The sequence below is a fragment of the Brachyistius frenatus genome, unplaced genomic scaffold (assembly GCF_029030835.1).
Source record: "Brachyistius frenatus isolate BFR_SWC_R1_liver_20210118 unplaced genomic scaffold, ASM2903083v1 Contig_305, whole genome shotgun sequence".
Taxonomy (NCBI): domain Eukaryota; kingdom Metazoa; phylum Chordata; class Actinopteri; family Embiotocidae; genus Brachyistius; species Brachyistius frenatus.
In genome coordinates, this window is record NW_027210904.1 from 212,886 (window position 1) to 228,232 (window position 15,347).

Genomic DNA, 15,347 nt, shown 5'->3' on the forward strand with positions numbered 1-15,347 from the left:
CTTCAGACATTCAGCCTTGCATTTTTGCAAAGAGACAGTTTAAAAACAAACAATCGTGAAAATCACAGCAGCATTAAGCAGAGATATCGCGACTTTTTGTCCCAAGTACGAATCCTTCACACACTTCCCAGGATGCCGTGCAGTAGCTTCTAGTCCCTGGTGCCACAGCGAGAGTGATGTTCTCAGACGTCACAGAGTAGTTGATACAGCAGGGTTCACAGGCTCAGCAGTTTCCCCTGAATAATTACCTGTTCCAGCTGTGTTAAATCAGGAGCTTCCCTTTAATGGATGGTTCATTAAGATCTGTTTATCTGCAAGCTGCCATGTTTTAAATGACTGAACTGTCGGTGAAATATGCAACATCATCAGCTGAACTCCACTGCTGTGCTTCAATGACGGCCACTAGATTTGCTAACGTTACCAGCAGCGAGCGGTGTGACTCGTCTGCTCTGTGTTGCAGGTCTGCCGCTTCAGAATGGTCATGTTGTGAGGAGAGAGGACTCCAGAAGTTCTCTGTTTATGGACCAAGGAACACTCGACAGCCTCGAGGTGAGAACATGAACCCGCTGTGAAACACTTAATGTTCAATAATGACAGCCCAACACATGTACTTGTTTACAACGACACAAACCTTGCAGATAACAGACAATAAATGTAATTTACCTAAAAGTTTGGGCACCCTACTATTTGGAAGAATCGCAGAATTTTTGGGCCCTAAGTGACTCTTTTGGACTTTTAATGGATATGGACATTAATGGATATGAAATATTATCAGCTGAATTTCAGAGTTAATAAATTCTCTGACTCTTAAAACCTTATGATAGCTCTCGACAACTGTTGGCTCCTTTAGGAACCTGACTGAGAATCTAAAGATAAACTAATTATTACAAACAGGGGAAGGCTATAAAAATATATCCAAACTCCGAGTTGGCATTTTCCACTGTCTGAAATGTCATCAAGATGTCTGTAGTATTTAGAGGAGTCTACTGGCAGAAATCTAAAATAATATTCATATTTGTGTTATTATTCGTGTATAATCAACTGAAACCAAGAATTGTTGAGTTTCTTTTGCCTCATATGAGTTACTTATATCTACTTAGGACCTGCAGTGCAACATGTGGCATACTGTAATACACTGCAATAGAACAGTACCCCAGAAGGGACAAATCAAACACCAGCACTAGAGAGGGACCTTTTACGTTTCTCATGGCCGTTATAGATTCTCATACACTCTTTTAGAAAGGCAGAGTGAGGCGAGTTGTATTCAGTTGGTTGCAATCTGCAACCTCGCTGCTAAATGACAGAAAATGGCGCACACTGCTCCTTTCAGGGAAACTGTGGATGTCAAGACAAGATCTGGAAAAAGCAAGAAAACCTTTGGTTAAAACTGTGGGCTTGCTCGGCAGAAAGTTAAACAGCCACATGACTGCAACGGAGCTGCAGGAAGGTTTGGCACAGGAGCGGCAGTGCACCGTTCCACGGCGCAGAATAGCTGCGCAAACATGTTTTATGATAGTCGTCAGAAGGCAACCTAACCTGTGACCTCATCACGAAAGGCAACGTACAAAGTTTGTAAAGCAACACTTGATAAGCCAGTAAGACAATAATACACGCAGTGGACAGTTGGAGGTAAATTGAGCTCTTCGGCCGCAGTTATCAAATGTATGTTAATGAAAAGAGCAGCAGAAGAAAGACTGGATTCCACTAAATAACAACATATTGTACTGTCGGCAGTCAGGAAAATGTAACTTAAACGAGGTTGGATTTTACAACAGGACAATGAGCCAAAGCAGACCTCAGTGACTTTGAGAAACACAAACTGAAGCTTGTGGAGACACAGCCAGTCCTCAGACTCTATCATCGAAAAGAAGAAGAAGAGAAGGTGACAATTCTTAAATCAAGAATAGAAAGACTTGTATCTGGCTACAGAAAGAAAGACAACTGTTTTCTCCTAAAATCAGAGAAAAAAAATGATTTTACCCAGGAGTGTAAAACCTTTGTACTGGTTTTAAAGAGCACTGAATGCTGCTGACACATGTCATGTGTAATGCGCTGTTCTGGATCCACGTCTGAAGTCTCCATTGTTTATTTTTCTCCTCGCAATCCGATCCAAACATGATGTTGAAAGAGCAGTGTGCCATGTTGCTTTTGAACAGTGATCATGTTTTCTCAGGTGTCTGCTCTGTCTGAACACGGCCAACATGACAAACCCTTGGCTGTTCCTGTTGTGCAAATGCAGCACATTGAAGGAGATGGACTTGGATTTGCACTTACACTGTTGAATACCGAGAGAGACACTTTAATAGGTTTATACAGTATACTTTATAACAGGGCAGCTTCATGTAAACACAGGCTTGGTGACCCAAATGTGAGTTATAACTAACTAATGAACTCTTCACTGATCTGCTGGCAAACTCCAGAGAGCTTCATGGTGTAACCAATTTAACATGACTGATAGATGGACAAAACTCCCAGCATTTTGTGGAGAATATGTACCACTAACGTCCCACCGAATTTACTATGTTATGTAACGTTGTCAGAAATGCGCCAAGTTTAAAGCTGTTTTTTTTTTCTTTCCTCAACAAATCCCATTAAAAGACAAAATATAACAATTATCCTTCTACTAAGTATCATCTGTTTAGCTGCACACTGTGAAGAGGCGCATTACATTTGAACTCGAATCAATCACATACACACTCTCCTGTCTGCTAATGATACTCATTAGTGGGGCAGCTGGGACTCCAGACAGAGAGCTGCTTGTTTATAACTTCAGTGATGTTGGTTTAACTTCCACTTCCTCCTGTACACACGTTGCATCAGGTGTCCTCAACGCTGCCGAAGTTATTCTCAATAGCAACGCTGCTGCCGTTCATCCACCAACATCAGTTTTTGCAGTGTGAATAGTTGAAGAAATTGCAAAAGCACTTTGTCCTCTAAAGTAGAGAAGAGCTGTATTCGTTCAGTACAGTGTCTCTACGCATTGTTGACTTTGGTCTTTGGTACGTCAATAAAGTTGATAAAAAAAAAAAAAAAAAAAAAACATTATCACCAGGCATATCTTTGTAAATTAGTTACACAGGTGATAACAATTTCTATCTCAGATTAAGGGGTTTCTTAAATGAAAGTAACTGTACTGCTCTTATTATATTCAAACTCAATTTCAGAAGTAAAGATTTAGGATCCCAGTAATTTGACCAAATACAAAAGGCTAGTTTTGTTGGACTTCATCATATTGTTTTCACCACCAAGTGTGTGTTGTTGTACTTTGTTCCAGCTGCAGAGACGTGGCTCCACCATGAGCAGTAGCCCCATGCCTCCCATCGGCAGACTGGGACGATATGAGATCAAGGGCCTCCTGTTTTCCTTCCTGCACATAATCAAGACCTTGTCTGAGGGTCAGTGATGATCTAAAGCTGTGCTGCACATTCTGCTGTTTTAGGATAAGAGTACACAGACATGTAGCTTGGTTGTTGCACCAAGGATGAGTTCCGCTTGGCTGCACGACTGAGGAACTGTTCATTCAAAGTTGTATATGCCTTGTAAAAACATGTACGCAGGAGTTTGGACTTTGCAGTTTGGCTTCCTTTTTGTCCACAGACACTCTGAACGCCTACTGGAACAAAGTCAGCCCTCAAGACATCATGAACTTCCTCAGTTTGCTCGAGTGAGTAGTGCATTAAAGCAGCGAGGTGAAAATGATGTTATGGAATGTTACGTGAAACCAGATATCTGCTTTGTCCTGTCTGTCGTGGCAGTCATGCAGTGCTCATTCCCCACCAGCAGCTCTCTGTTCTATATACAATAGACATTGCTGTGAGTGTAAAAGGTGAGCCGCGTTTTTATTTTAGTTTCCCTCTCTCACCAGGATCTGTCTGGTTCAATTCCGTTACATTGGAAAGAGGAACATTGGCAGGTAAAGCAGGAAAACACAAGCAGCTCTGTTGTGTTACTCATCACACCTGCCTTTCTGTGTCCACATCTGACCTTTGATTACCAGCCAAATGTAGTTCAGACTCAAAAAAGCATGATCCCAAGTTGTCTTGAAAAACATTTACCTGAAATTGTTTGGTTAATAATTCATTCGTCTTTCTTTATGTTTCACGAATTATGACCATTTCTTCTCTGTTAATTATTGATGTTAAACATTACACATCTTCCCCTTAGTGGAAAGCTCTTGGCAGCAGAGTCTCATTCTCTCCTTCTTCTCTTTCAAACAAACAAATGGACTTCCTCTCTTTCGGCTGATGCGTTGTTCTTGTAGAAGCCAGGAGATGTGTGCGTCGAAGCTCTTCTCGTCAGACAGGAAGTCTCAGACGATGCCCGCGATGCGCTGCAACCGTGCCAGCTTCATGCAGACCAAGATACACCAGTTCAGCACCATGGAGGCCTCCCTCACTCTCAATATAGGTAACCACAGCCACCAGTTCATATGCAAAACCTTCATCTTTATCTTCTGGGTTTATTTTCCTTTTAGTTTTTACGAAAAGGAACAGATGTGTCGCTAAGATTGACGAAGTGCAGGTCTAAATTACAGGCGCAATTTTAACGATATGGAGGATAAAGTTTCCTAACAAATATTTTCTAGGTCCTTTCTTTAACAAAAAAATAAATAAAAAAATTCAGTCTGTAAATTTGATGTCTCTTTCCAAAGGCATTATAATGAAATGACTGGACCAGTAACAAATCCTTATGAAGTTCTGCAGACAAACTTAACAGTAAATTCTGTCCACACCAACCATACAAAAAGTGCAGTAATCATATTAATGCAGACACTCGTATCGACTATCGAAAACTGCACAAGTTTTTTTAGAGCATACCAGTTTTATATCAGAGCTGCATTTTCCAAACTACAAGTACACAAGTTTGATGATTTAACAATGACCAAACAGTGTTTCAGTTATGAAACCTGGATGATTAAAATATTTACACATGAAAGGCAGTTTACAGTTGACAGGTGGGTTTGGAGACACAAAGTGAGGAGACGGTTACAGCTACTGCAGTTAATGTCACGAGGCAGATTTAATGAGGTCTTCTCTTGTGATAATCAAACACAAATGTAGTTAAAGACGTGCACAATGAACTGTTACAATACGGGGAACAAATAAACCTACACAGAGGTGCGGCTCGAAATTTTGATCTGAATTACAACCAGCCTGAAAGGGCATCTCAGAGGCACCTGCTGGAAGACTGAGGCCGCCAAACGAGCTTCAGGCTGAAACCTATTCTATGTCGGTGACTGCATTGTGTGAAGCGCAAAAGCTTCTGTGTACTTCCTCTAATGGATCAACAGGCCGTGACAGATTAATACAACAGCGCGGAAAATCCACCTTGAAGGTGAACGGAGAATAGAGAGAGGAGTTCACCTGCATGTTGACCTATTCTTCATCAGTTTGCAACACACCCTTTAAGTTGTTTGGACGGGGGTTTACTTTGATGCAGAACTGTGGCCGTAAATACACATTAAGGCTGTGACAGGCTCCTGTATGTAAACACAGGACAGATGGACAGACACACAGACAGACAGACACTTTATTGATCCCGCAAGGTGAAATGTTTTCCCTACAGCAGCATCTAAAGATACAAGGTAAAAGCATTTAAAATGACAGAATGAAAATAGAGGCAGTAAAAATGTAAAAATGTGAAAAAATGCACAATGTATACAAATAAAATGAAATAATATGAAATTAAAACGACAACAGTGCAACTGTGTTAATGGCGTAGAGCAGATTTGGCCAGAGTGGACCTATTGTACAGTCTTCTTGCAGCGGGCAGGAATGATCTCCTGCATCGGTCCTTGTGACAGCGGAGCTGGATGAGTCTGTTGGATAAAGTGCTCCGCTGTCCCTGCAGCAGGTGGTGGAGAGGGTGGTCCGGATTATCCAATATGGATAAGAGTTTGTTCTTCCATGCAACGTGACCTATTAACATTCTCTGTTTGTGTGCGTGTGTTTTAGGGACCGGGGCAACGGAAGCAGAGATCCACCACCAGGCTCTGCTGGAGGGCAACATCTCCACCGAGGTGTCCCTCAGTGTCCTGGATGTCCTGTCTCTTTTCACTCAGTGTTTCAAGGTCAGCACACAACACAAGCTAACGAACCACACCAACGTCTGAAGGTGACACCTAAAGTGGCTCAAAGTTACATTTGGGTTTTACTCCATGTGAGCTCGGCGAGTTGCGTCTGCAGGAAGTTAATGTGAGTTAATGCAGTGTTCTTTCTCTGTGTGTGCGTGTGTGCGTGTTTTTCAGACCCAGCTGCTGGACAGCGAAGGTCACAACCCCCTGATGAAGAAAGTGTTTGACGTCTACCTGACCTTCCTTAAAGTGGGCCAATCAGAAGCTGCCCTCAGACACGTCTTCGCTGCCCTCAGGGCTTTCATCAACAAGGTGTGTCTGCGCATTCAAACATTCACACGCTGCGGAAAGCAGCAAGGCAGCCAGGATGACTCATATTTCTGTTGTTTGGACACTGTCTACGAGCATCAGTCACTGCTGACAAACTTTTTCATCATTAGAAAACAAACTGGAGTATTACATGTTTATATTTGTCCAGCCTTGAGGTCAGTACCACAGTCACAGGACGCTCGCTCTGCTGAGACAAAGCGGCTCTTGAGAAAAGCAGATGTCCATTAATTGACATTCCTTGTCTTGTTTGTTTGTTGCCATCATTCCTGGCTGGTTTCCAGACGCACACGTTGCCTCAGTGCTCTCGATCGTATATATATATGTATATATATATATATATATTTTTTTTTTAAACAAGCTCCAATGTGACTCGATTTCAGACTAGTGAGTGAAAATATACAGTTCCAGTGAAAGGGCACCACCAACTCCCCCATGTCCCTGTGTGAGAGCATCAGGAGTGTAATGTTGGAGGCTTTCCTGATGAATCAGAGAAGAGCAGCATTGCAGACTCTGTTCTGTCACGTTGCTTCTGTTGTAGTAACAGTGTGAGAGGTTGGCCTCTGCGGAGTAGCAACAGTCAATGTCTCCCCGAGGTAACAAACAAGAATGTTCGAATGTAAGCTATCAGACAAAATGAAGATTGAAGAAACTTATTTATTTTTCTCCGGTGGGATAGAGCTCTATTTTAGTCAACAACCCAACAAAAGCACTGTGAATAAGAGATAATGGACAAAATGGTAAAGAAAGAAGGGCATCGATATAGCTTTGAGTAAAATTGGAACATAGCATTGAAAGCAGAGCAGGAAAGTTGTAAAGTCCTGAGAGAAGGACTGAAGTATTTCTGCATTTGGTCTTTACTCGTGAACTCGACGAAACACCAGTGAAGGGAGGTGCACGCTCGATGACCCCATTGAGATGCTGCACACTGTAAGCTTGTTGCTGAGGCTTCGTACTACGTAGTGTCTTACTTTGATGTATGAGCGTAGCATGCATAGTGTTAGTATAGCATCCTGATGTCGTGAGGCATTTGGTAGGTGAACACAGGTCATCTTATTGAGTCAGTTTTCCTTTGCCATGTTGTTCTGCATTAATATTTCTTAACAACAAAAAGTTACCAAAAAAAGGAAATGTTGCAAGAACTAATATGTCCCCCATATCAAGTCTCAATCATGCTATCAGTGTCTTCATGTTACAGTTTCCAGTGACAAAGTTAAAATTATTATTATTATTATTTATTTTTTTTAAACTCAGCAAAGGAAACTCATTCTTATGTTTCAAATTGTAAAAAATAAAAGATAATGAAATCAGAATGGGAAATTAACTGGGGCTTCAGATCCAATGCATTCATCATTCTGAACAAAAACACCTGGCAAAGACCGACGACTCAGAAATGTGACGTCAGTGCAGTTCTCATGTGTTTTTGGGTCCCGCAGCTCCTGCTCGTTTCTAATGGCCCGTTCTCTTCCCCGCAACTCAATGCATTTTCTAATCCCACCCGGCCCACAGTCCGCCTTTTAATACACTAACACGTTGTTCCGTCAGTTCCCGTCGGTGCTGTTCAAGGGCCGCGTGACGCTGTGCGAGGCTCTGTGCTGCGAGGTGCTCAAGTGCTGCGTCTCCAAGCTGGGTTCTCTGAGGGCCGAGGCGTCCGCCCTGCTCTACCTGCTGATGAGAAACAACTACGAGTACACCAAGAGGAAGACCTTCCTCCGCACCCACCTGCAGGTAAAGTGGAGAGAGACGAACAGAGCGAGCATGTCGTCCCTCTCGAGGTCGAATGTCTGGTCATACACTTTCCCACCGCCACAGTCAACATTCAATACTTGGTGGTCTAATCCACCCCGACGTTCTCACTCGGCCATAATCCTTTTGGCGAAATACGTTCCTCCGAGTGCTTCGGTTGCTTTTATAAGAGAGTTGTAGAATACGAAGAGGGTGTTTTAAAAAGTTTAAAACGAAGGCTGTGTTTTAAACCGGGGGGGAACTGGTTGGCTGCGTTTCTGAGTTTCTAGCCGCGGTACTAACATAGGAAGAGAAGGCCACCCAGCTTTCCATGAGCTCTCACTGGACTGATGTCAGTACATCCACCATTTAAAAGCATTAAGTTTGTTTCTGTTTGTCCTCTTCTCATTTTTCTCCCTTGTCTGTCCCTTTCTTCTCTTCTATGTCCATCCCTGCCTTCTTTCTCTCCTTTTTCCTCTCCAGATCATCATCGCAGTGAGCCAGCTGATCTCCGACGTGGCGCTGACTGGCAGTTCTCGCTTCCAGGAGTCGCTCTCCATCATCAACAACTTTGCAAACAGTGACAAGGTCATGAAGGTAAAGTAGAAGTCAGCAGGACTAGTGAAGGAAAAACAAATCACAACCCCGACTGCCAATAAAATTTCAAGCAAAATCTAAAAAGCAAAAGAGCTGATTTAAAAGTTCACACAGTTCTAAAAAATCTTTCCACGTAAGCTCAGGCTGACAAAGAGAGTTCAATCCAAAAACTGCCTGTGATCCAAGTCTCTGTGTTTACCCTGTCTGTAGACCAGCCATTGAACCCCCCTCCTAAAACCCACTGCTCTGAATATGAAGCATAGCAAAACCTAATATGGTTTGTTTAGACTGTATAAAAGCCATATAACAAGCTTGTATAATATGTAGGAGGTGGAGATGACAGATGTTCTTACAAGGAGCATTTACTGTAGAAATTCAGTGGTTTAACTCATTTTAGTTATCGAACACACCTGCGCATACTACTGCGAGAAGTATGATTGCAGTATCAAACCGAGCATTTCTCTTGTGTCTTCGGGGGAGAACCTCGTGAATCGAGCACCCGGCATCTCTTTAGTGCATTTATGGTTATAACTACTCGTTTAACAGTAATACAAGTGTGGAAACATGGATCACAATGTAAAACACAAGAACACCACTAAAACGGCAGAAACACAAAGAACATGAAAGATTTACTAACTTGAGGTACACGCACTCACCACAAGCAATCAGCCAATCAAAGCAATGCTGATCAGGATTTAGATTCTCTCTCCTGTGGCTTTATTTCAAAATAAAAGTACTTACGTAGACCAATTGATCAATCCCCAAACTGCATTTAAAAAAATTCAAATTAGATGGATTATATTTAACAGGATTATTTTAGTTTGATTAGAATTAACAGGATTATTTTATCTTAAATTAAATTTAACAGGATTATTTTACCTTGATTAGAATTAACAGGATTATTTTAGTTTGATTAGAATTAACAGAATCATTTTAGCCGGATTATATTCAACAGGATTATTTTTATCTTGATTAGAATTAACAGGATTATTTTAGCTATATTAGATTGAACAGGATCATTTTAGCTGGATTATATTCAACATGATTATTTTAGCTGGATTAGATTCAACAGGATTATTTTAGCTGGATTAGGTTTAACAGGATCATTTTAGCTGGATTATATTCAACAGGATTATTTTAGCTGGATTAGATTCAACAGGATCATTTTAGCTGGATTAGATTCAACAGGATCATTTTAGCTGGATTAGGTTTAAGAGGATCATTTTAGCCTGGCAACAACATGGCAGCCACATTTGAAGAACAGAGCCCCGTCTATATGTTTTAATAGACCTGACGATGTTTGTTCAAATGTCTGACCTGTGTTTGCTCATCTCTGCATGATGATGCAGTCCACAGCGTTCCCCTCAGAAGTGAAGGGTCTGACCAAGCGGATACGTACAGTGCTGATGGCCACGGCTCAGATGCGGGAGCACGAGAAAGATCCCGAGATGCTGCTGGACCTCCAGTACAGCCTGGCCCGGTCCTACGCCAGCACCCCTGAACTGAGGCGGACCTGGTTGGACAGCATGGCCAGAGCACACCTGAAGAACGGAGATCTCTCTGAGGTAACGGGAAGATCTCACATCATCATATCATATGTGTATCTGTCCGCCTCTTATTATTTTATTGTTACCCGTGTCCAGATAACAGTCACAACACAAATATAGTTATCAGTGAAGGCTCGTGTAAAGTAACACACATGTATTAAAAACAAAATATTCAAAGCGACTATGGATTAGTCTGACTCAGAATAAGATGTGAACAGAGTGGAGCTTTGTTACCAGTCGAACAAAGAACTCAGTGAGGTGTTGAGAGAGCTTAACATGTTTTAAAACACACAAAGGAGTCTAATCAGTGGCCTTTCCTCTGCCGGGAAGGTGTATTCATTAATTCAAGGAAACCATTGTTGTCATCTTTATTGTTTTGGATGCTTTGGGAGTTGGTTGTTTTCCGGTTCTGAACCTCCAATACATACGTAGTTTCCATAGTTCACATCGACTCAACTAAAAATTTCAACAACTTGACCACAACACAGTGTAATAACAAGCTGGAGTATTGTGATTTGTGAATACAGTGAACCCTCGTTTTTCGCGGGGGTTACGTTCCAAATAGAAACCGTGATAGGCGAAATCCGTGAAGTAGTAACCTTTATTTTACAATTGAAATAGATAGAACTGGACATTAAATATATCTACGTTACATATAGTCGTAATGTGATTTCAATGCACGATGCAAATCCGTGAAGCAGCGAGACCGTGAAAGGTGAACCGCGTCATAGCGAGGGTTCACTGTACAGCGTTTTCATATCAACCATCACAAAAAGACGTCGGGTCTTTTTATTTTGGTAAAGCTACAACAAAAGTTGATTTGAGGTTACAAAGAGATAAACATTTCCTGCTTCATCCTTTGTGACTGTAAACAAGGGAGCCTGACACGGAGTTAGACGTTTACATAATTATATCACGATGGTTCGAAGGAAAGTCTGGATTACGTGACATTATAAACCACTCTGCTGTGATTTGACCAGCAGTGGGATGTTTTATAAATGAATGATGACCTTGTTACTGTAAAGTCTTTGGCCTTCCTGCAGAACTTGCGCCCGGGTGGTCCAGTTGATATACTATTCATTTCAGTTCAAGTGCCTTGTCTGTTTATTATTTTGTATTTTTGGCAAGGCTAAAAAGACTTTTCACAAACGGGACAGACCAAAATGATGATAAATTGAACCGAGCTAATTTAGCCCGCAACTTGGGTTTGCTTATGTTTCTGTTACACTTTATTTTAATTGTTGCATATTTATTTATTTTTTGGTTTTCTTTTTCTTTTTTTTATGGGATTTCATTGTTTTATTTGGATTTTATTTAAAAACAAATTTAAGACGGATATTCTTCTTTCTGGTAAATTAAAAGGGACTCGTAAACCATTTGTCACCTTCTGGACCCAATTCATGAGAATAAGAATCATCACTTATTAAAAACGGTTAAAAAAAAATAGTTGAATATGTTTCAGTGGAGTATCTGAGGAACACAAGATAACTTTTTCACCTGCCAACTTTCATGTTGTGGTGCGTGTTGTTTCACGGTTGACAAGAGGCCAATTTAGATAGGAGGTGTGTCTGATGGGTATGAGGTTGAGTGAGTTCACAATTAAACAGCTCAACAAAAACAAATACTTCATTACAGTCACAATAGAACAGCAACTCTAAATTTGACTAATGTTTCGCGGGTCGAAGTTGCCAACTGCACTTTTACCTTGTCCTCAAAGTCTGTTGCAAGGCTGAATTCACACCGCACATTATGTAGAAGCTTAATGTTGTCACGTTTTGTCTTGTGTTTCTGCAACATATTGCAACTCTCCGGCAGCAGAAATGCTTACTCAACCTGGCGGTCTCTGTTTTGTTTTGTTTTTTTCACTGCAGGCTGCCATGTGCTACGTACATGTCGCTGCACTGGTTGCAGAATACCTGAATAGGAAAAGTAAGGCTGCACTCCCCATCCATCCACACACACACACACACACTCATGCACACACACTAACAGTGCTTTAACCTTTATTCGTGCGAGTGTGCGTTTATATATATATACAGTGAACCCTCGTTTATCGCGGGGGTTACGTTCCAAATAGAAACCGTGATAGGTGAAATCCGTGAAGTAGTAACCTTTATTTTTTTTACAATTATTATACAATGAAATACTCCATAATACATTGAAACCAAAGAACAAAACCTTTTTACAGGCCCAAGCATTTGTTTAACAAATAAAAGTACTGCATAAATGTTTTTTTTACAAATAACTACTGTACTGTAAAATAATAATTTTAATCATCAATACGAACTGAAGGCTTCAAATTGCTGAGATCAGCACCGCCCCACTGCGACCCGAGTCACTGGATTAGAATGGGAGGAAATGAAAAATGATTATGAAAACAAATACAAAGTACAGTAGGACAAATAGTGACTCGTGTATTTCACGGCTCTTCTGACTGAGCCGCTGCATCCTGACTCCGCTCTGCAGCGGTTCTTTCTTCTAAAGCCGGCGGTGCAGGTGTGGTTTTTCGAGAGAAGAACATAGTTATCGGTAGTTGGTGTCGCTCTTTTTTCTTCTGGGCAAAAAGATTCTTATAAACCGACATGCCACCATCGATTATTTTTAATTTGGCAAGCTGTTTTACGTACGTGTACATATTAAACCGCAACGTTATTGACAAACAGGTAGAGAAGAAGCGGAGAGACTGTTTAGCCAATCAGAATGCAGAACACAATGCACGATGCAAATCCGTGAAGCAGCGAGACCGTGAAAGGTGAACCGCGTTATAGCGAGGGTTCACTGTATTCGTAACCGACCTGTTGATTGAACCATTCGGCAAAATAATAATTTAACTGTAGAAAAAAAAAAACACACCACTGCAATTAAGGCACTAAATTACTCGACTGACACTGACGATTTCCTGCACTGTTGACAGAAGAAATGCCTGCTCGGGATCTGTTGTTCAATACGCAGTGACACCGAGCAAAAAAACAAAGCCTCACCATGCTGTGGTTTTCTTTATCTAATGCAAAACTACAGGTGATTATCTTTGAGGAGTGATGACCAACAGGAGCATTTATTAGGGACATTAGCTGGTTGTCAGCGACGCTTATCAATTAAAATTTGCTGCTGCATGTCTGTCTGCTTTCTGCTTGTGATTTATTATTAGGTTAGTCACAAGACAGCAAGAATGGAATCATATTTTATTCTTTCTCTGTGACCTGTTTCTACAAACAAATGTTCACACATATTTGGACTTTCATTTCATTTCTGTGAACTTTTTTCCCCCGTATCTTGTCTTTGCTGTTCACTTGTCAGAGTTGTTCCCGAGCGGCCTTGCGGCTTTTAAGAAGATAACCTTCAACATCGAAGAGGAAGCTGCCATGAAAGAAGACACGGGAATGCAGGATGTTTATTACACTGAGGTGTGGCCCTCTGCACACAATCTGCTTTCTTGCGCACGACATTGTGACGTGACCAAAATAAATGAGGCATGTTGGTTGTACAATCCAGAGATTCTGATATGACACGGCAGGTTATGTTAAGGAACGTGCTTGTTCACATTTCTAAAAGTAAGGTATTAAAAAACAGTCTACTGTAAGCTTAGTATTAATAGGATGGTACTGAACATATTTAAACGAAACGGTAAATGTGCTGTGTTATTCCATTATTCCATTTCTGCCTGTTTAGGAAGTGTTGGTGGAACATCTGGAGGTCTGCGTGGAGGCGCTGTGGAAAGCTGAACGCTACGAGCTCATCACACACATCGCCAAACTCATCATCCCCATTTATGAGAAGCGGCACGAGTATACGGTACAGTTAGCATCTCCGTACACTCAGATATCCTGAATAAACATGCAGCCAATGGCTCTTTGAGTTTGAGAGGCCCACTCATCATAACAGGATTTTCAGCATTTCTTCATTTCATTTTCATATTGTTTGCTGGCAGGTCAAACTACCGCACTGCTTTTATCTTTCAAAATATATATTTTCAACATCACTTATGCACCCTTTGGGATTTCATCTAGTTTGTTATCAAGTGCTTTCTAGCTTTTTACTCTTGAAAAGTACATGAAGAAGAAGGAAATGGCATCAATGCATCCATCAAACCGTTTTCTACACCCGTTTCACCTGTTCAGGATCTTTGGGGCCTTTAGTCTGCCTTCACAAACCGGGCAAGCCAACATGATGCACACCACTTAACCAAACTTTACGACAGCGCTGGTCATCATCTGGGATGTATTAGACGGTGGTAAAAACCGTTGGTTCTAGAGACCTGAGTGACTCTGACGAGGTCCAAATTATTATGTCCATATGGCCGGGTTGGTGCAGCTCAGCAATAGCGGGGCTCGTTGGGTTGCTCCTGGTCAGCCGTGGGACGCGCCTACTGACGAACTATGAACCAGGATAGTCTGTCCATCTTGCTCCAAAGATCTTGGCACCAGATACCACAGAGCACCCTCAGAGGTCGTGTAGAGTCCACGCCTCAGCGGGTCAGGGTCTGTAAATCATCAACAGCATATTTGGCAGGCCTGGTTGTAAAGCTCTCACTCATCAGTACTAAGTTTGCTAGAGCAAGCTGCGAAAAGACTTTCATCTTTGTTGTTTGGACACGTGTGAAATTCTTGCATTTGCTGCTAGGTTACTCCAAGAAACAAACAACAACAAAAACTCTGTCATTTTCCTGTTTTTTTTTACAGAAACTCAGCCGACTGTACGACACTCTGCACAGAGCCTACAATAAGATCATGGAGGTGATACAATCAGGCCGCAGGCTGCTCGGGACATACTTCAGAGTGGCTTTTTACGGACAGGTGAGTTCAGCAGGCAGCATTCAGGGGTCTTTTATTTGAAGCACGATGGCAGTTCCCAGCACACAGTGCAGGTCTGGTGTGCACAAACAGGACGGGCATTTCTAATTCATAGGAAAAGGCAAAAGTCTATCAAGCAGTCAAGTGGTGGATTGCAATAAAATTAACAGTAGTTAGACCTTATCATGTCATATCACAAAAAAAAAAAAAACATCAGGAAGTAAAGGTGAACTCCTGACGTGGTGAACTATTGTGCGAAATTCCTCGTGCATTCTGCCAGGTTGACTC

General features: G+C 41.6%; 1 protein-coding gene across 4 annotated transcripts in view; it reads left to right on the top strand.

Annotated features, from left to right (window-relative positions):
• The window catches only part of dock11 (dedicator of cytokinesis 11), a 58,056-nt gene that overhangs the window by 35,752 nt on the left and 6,957 nt on the right, over positions 1 to 15,347 (top strand). For all 4 annotated transcript variants that reach the window (XR_011312131.1, XM_069722787.1, XM_069722788.1 and 1 more), the window contains 14 exons: positions 461 to 549; positions 3,275 to 3,395; positions 3,598 to 3,664; positions 3,866 to 3,913; positions 4,262 to 4,407; positions 5,955 to 6,070; positions 6,248 to 6,385; positions 7,946 to 8,128; positions 8,609 to 8,722; positions 10,072 to 10,287; positions 12,141 to 12,198; positions 13,567 to 13,673; positions 13,939 to 14,061; positions 14,949 to 15,062. Coding sequence is in view for 3 of the 4 variants with exons in the window: in XM_069722787.1 (XP_069578888.1) it covers positions 461 to 549; positions 3,275 to 3,395; positions 3,598 to 3,664; positions 3,866 to 3,913; positions 4,262 to 4,407; positions 5,955 to 6,070; positions 6,248 to 6,385; positions 7,946 to 8,128; positions 8,609 to 8,722; positions 10,072 to 10,287; positions 12,141 to 12,198; positions 13,567 to 13,673; positions 13,939 to 14,061; positions 14,949 to 15,062 (1,640 nt within the window). In the remaining variant the exon portion in view is untranslated. The remainder of the gene's footprint in view (positions 1 to 460; positions 550 to 3,274; positions 3,396 to 3,597; positions 3,665 to 3,865; positions 3,914 to 4,261; positions 4,408 to 5,954; positions 6,071 to 6,247; positions 6,386 to 7,945; positions 8,129 to 8,608; positions 8,723 to 10,071; positions 10,288 to 12,140; positions 12,199 to 13,566; positions 13,674 to 13,938; positions 14,062 to 14,948; positions 15,063 to 15,347) is intronic.